This window comes from Sinocyclocheilus anshuiensis, unplaced genomic scaffold, assembly GCF_001515605.1.
Source record: "Sinocyclocheilus anshuiensis isolate Anshui unplaced genomic scaffold, SAMN03320099.WGS_v1.1 scaffold309, whole genome shotgun sequence".
Taxonomy (NCBI): Eukaryota; Metazoa; Chordata; class Actinopteri; order Cypriniformes; family Cyprinidae; genus Sinocyclocheilus; species Sinocyclocheilus anshuiensis.
The window spans coordinates 360,049-363,323 of record NW_015539839.1 but is presented as its reverse complement, the minus strand read 5'-3'; the positions used below and the strand labels follow the sequence as shown (position 1 = coordinate 363,323).

General features: G+C 35.0%; 1 protein-coding gene across 1 annotated transcript in view; it reads right to left on the bottom strand.

Annotated features, from left to right (window-relative positions):
- Positions 1–229: 229 nt before the first annotated feature.
- The window catches only part of mmaa (metabolism of cobalamin associated A), a 9,229-nt gene continuing 6,183 nt past the window's right edge, over positions 230–3,275 (bottom strand). Inside the window, exon 7 of the mRNA XM_016480697.1 lies at positions 230–840. Within this exon, the coding sequence (XP_016336183.1) occupies positions 553–840 (288 nt within the window). The 3' untranslated portion in view covers positions 230–552. The remainder of the gene's footprint in view (positions 841–3,275) is intronic.

Genomic DNA, 3,275 nt, shown 5'->3' with positions numbered 1-3,275 from the left:
TATATATTATAGCTTTTAAGAATAAAAAGAAATTGTAAAGAAACTGTTCAATGGGGGGAAAAAGCAAAAATATAATAATTCTAGGTTTTTAAAAAATATTTTTATGCATTTTATATTACGGTGTATACATTATATATTTCTATATTAAGAAAATTGAGTTTTTCCTAATCTACTTATTTTATGAGATCAGTGTAAATGTTTGCTGGCAAGTAAAAATCAAATAAAAAAACAATTCATCAGTGGCCCGAGTGGACCAACAGAAATATTTTATTGTTAGGTCCCATACAAGTAACAGATTTCAGGTCAAAGTGTGTAAAAGTTAATTTAATTACATTTAATTTCCTTTTCTTTAAACACAATTTCACCAACTTTGCAAGATAATACAGAGGTGGTTATCTCACCTATCATAATTATCAAATGCCATCAGTCATTAAAATCCTTTAAAACCAGATGAAACACAATAAAAAGTAATCAAATCTTGTAAGACTCAATCTTTCTATCATATCTTTCTAATAAGCCTCGTCTTATAGCTTCCCATGGAACGGCCTTCCATCACTGTACAGTGGAGAAAACTTTCAGAAGGAGGTCAGCAGCAAGGCCTGGTGAGATATCTCCACACGTGACTCTTCGCTCCAGCTCCGGGAGCTCGGCATGCACCGCTGGATGCTGCTGGAAGTGGCGTAGAGCGTTCTCCTGGATCAGATTCCACAACCACACCTTCTGCTGAGTTTGCCGCCGGACTCGGAGCTCCCCGCTGCTCAGCATCGCATCCCGGAACTGTAGCATGGTATCCCACAGCTCAGGCACACCCTGCCCCGTCTGAGAAGATATGCGGACCACCTGACCACAAATGGGGAAGAGAAAGAAAGCATATAAAATGTGCTGGTGTAGATGTGGAGAGCTGAAGAAAGATGAAAACAGAAAGCAGAAGGAAGAAATGAGCAGAGAGAATGGAAGTGGGATGATGCTATACTTCTGAGCAGCCAGAATGTGGAAATGTAAAGGGTACTCGCCCACACACATCACTCCATCCTCGTCTTCACTGAAAGACCTATATACTAGTCTTTAGGGAGGGTGAAAAAAAAATCAATATGACCGTCGCATTCTCCAGTACAGGGATGGAGCTCAGAAATCATGCTGCTGAGAGGAGACAAAGGCTTTAGCGGTTTTCATCCATGTGGGTGGCCTCTAATCAGTGAAATGCATGAGGCAGCATTTAGCCATTCAAAGGGCTGCCTATGTTGGCTCTGTGCCCTGCCCTGCGGGTAGAAGTTATACTGGGGGTGAGGGGACAAAGAGGAAAGACCTGACAACATGATGGGAAAAGACAACAGACTACTCCGCTGGCCAGGACACTTCTTTTTAGCAGAGAATAAGGATACATAAATAAAACAAGTTTAACATGGAAGCAATTCTTGTATGGGAGGAAGGGGGAGAAGGAAACGTGTTAACCTCTTGAGACCCGGCAAAACATTTTAGGAAAAAATTAGTATTTTTGTTAGAGCATTGTATTGTTGTTACATTGAAATAATAAATAAAAAACTGACCATGAAAACAGTATTTTCAAGTCAAGATGGTAAACAAATTATCTTTTTACCAAGTTAAAGGGGATACCCATATGTTTGTATTTTTTGGAAATCTGTATTTTATTTAAATCGCCATCACCACTGCTCACAAACAACGGGGACACCAGAGTTGCACTTGCCTCAAATTTCAAAAGGTAAAATTCATAGTCAACAAAAGCTTTTTGGCAAATGCATGACAGAAATGTTTGCACTGGACTATGTTCTTATTAGGGTTTCCGCGGGTCCTTAAAACGTCTTCAGTTAAATTGTTTACATTTAATGCCATGCAAACTCTTGGTACAAAAAGTCTAAATTATAAGAGGTCTTTGAAGACGGAAAGACAAGAATTGCTATATGGATTAATATGACGATTAAACTTCAAAAGGCTACGATTTCACTGAATAAACTTGAGCGCTGCACGTAAATTAATATAATAATTGATACTTTTGACTCATCCCTTTTCTTAAAAATTGTTTAAAGGCTGAAATGTGAAGTGCATATCTTAAAAAGGTCTTTAAAGGTCTTAAATAACTTTTTTTTTTTAATTAAGCCCTTTTTAACTTTTAGGTTGTTTTGAGAATGTTCTGTAGGCTACTAATAAAAAAAAAGGACCTCTGTATATTTGTTTGTTGCACATTTACAGACAATGCAACTGAAATGTTTACATTGGCTTATCAGGGTAATATTTCTGTCCACTGACAACAAAGTTTTCCTTCTGAATTTGTTCTTCTGAAGTTTTATACTTAATAAAATCTTTAAAAACAAATTACATTAGTTATACTTTAATTTCCTTCAATAAAAAGGAAATTGAGTAAGACGGTGTAAAAGGTGTGTGGACGTGGATTAGTAATCTGGCCCCTTGGTATAAAGGAGAAAAAATGCTGGCCCTCGTCACCATCAAAGTTGCCCATCCCTGGTTTAGAGCATTAAAAAAAATGTAAAAAAAAAAGTAATTAAAAATGATATTTCATTCATAAGTTTATGCTACATCCTTGGTAGAGGACATCAGGACTCAAATTTATTTAAAAAAAATAAAAAGACATGAATGAACATGCATAGGCAAAAAGAATTGATTTTTTTTAAATCACCAATGCATTTTTAGTTTTCAGGATTTTTTTTTTTTTTTTACCAAACTTTGTATAAAGATAATTCTCAACTATGTTATAACAGAATGATTTGATATACCATTTTTCTTTATGCAAAATGTGTGTAAAATGGCCATAAACAGGTTTTCTCATTATATACAATGTATCTATAAACTAAATCTAATTTGCATATTAATGTGTTTTTGGGGCAACATGTAATGAAAAAAGAAGTGTAATAATGGGAGTAATAATTGACAAGATTTTCATAATAATATATAATATTTCATAGGAATATTGAAATATAATTTCTTTCCCTATTCATTTGTTGTGTCTTCCAAAATGCGTTATAAACATGCTTTTAGTCCCGGTGTCCTCGTGTATGAAATCAATCTCCTTTTTCGTAACAGAAAGTCATATTTTGATTTGAAACCCCATATCATTTTCCTGAGATGTTGATTTATGACACAGTTTAAAAATGTGTCAGATTTAAATGATAATTACAAAATATTATCATATTTCAGACATTTTTTGAAGACCAAGGAGAGGGAGTGGTCATGAAACATCCAAACATTTAGTATCTCTGAAAAGCCCTGAATGTGCTCTGTACAGGACATCCAGACTTAAA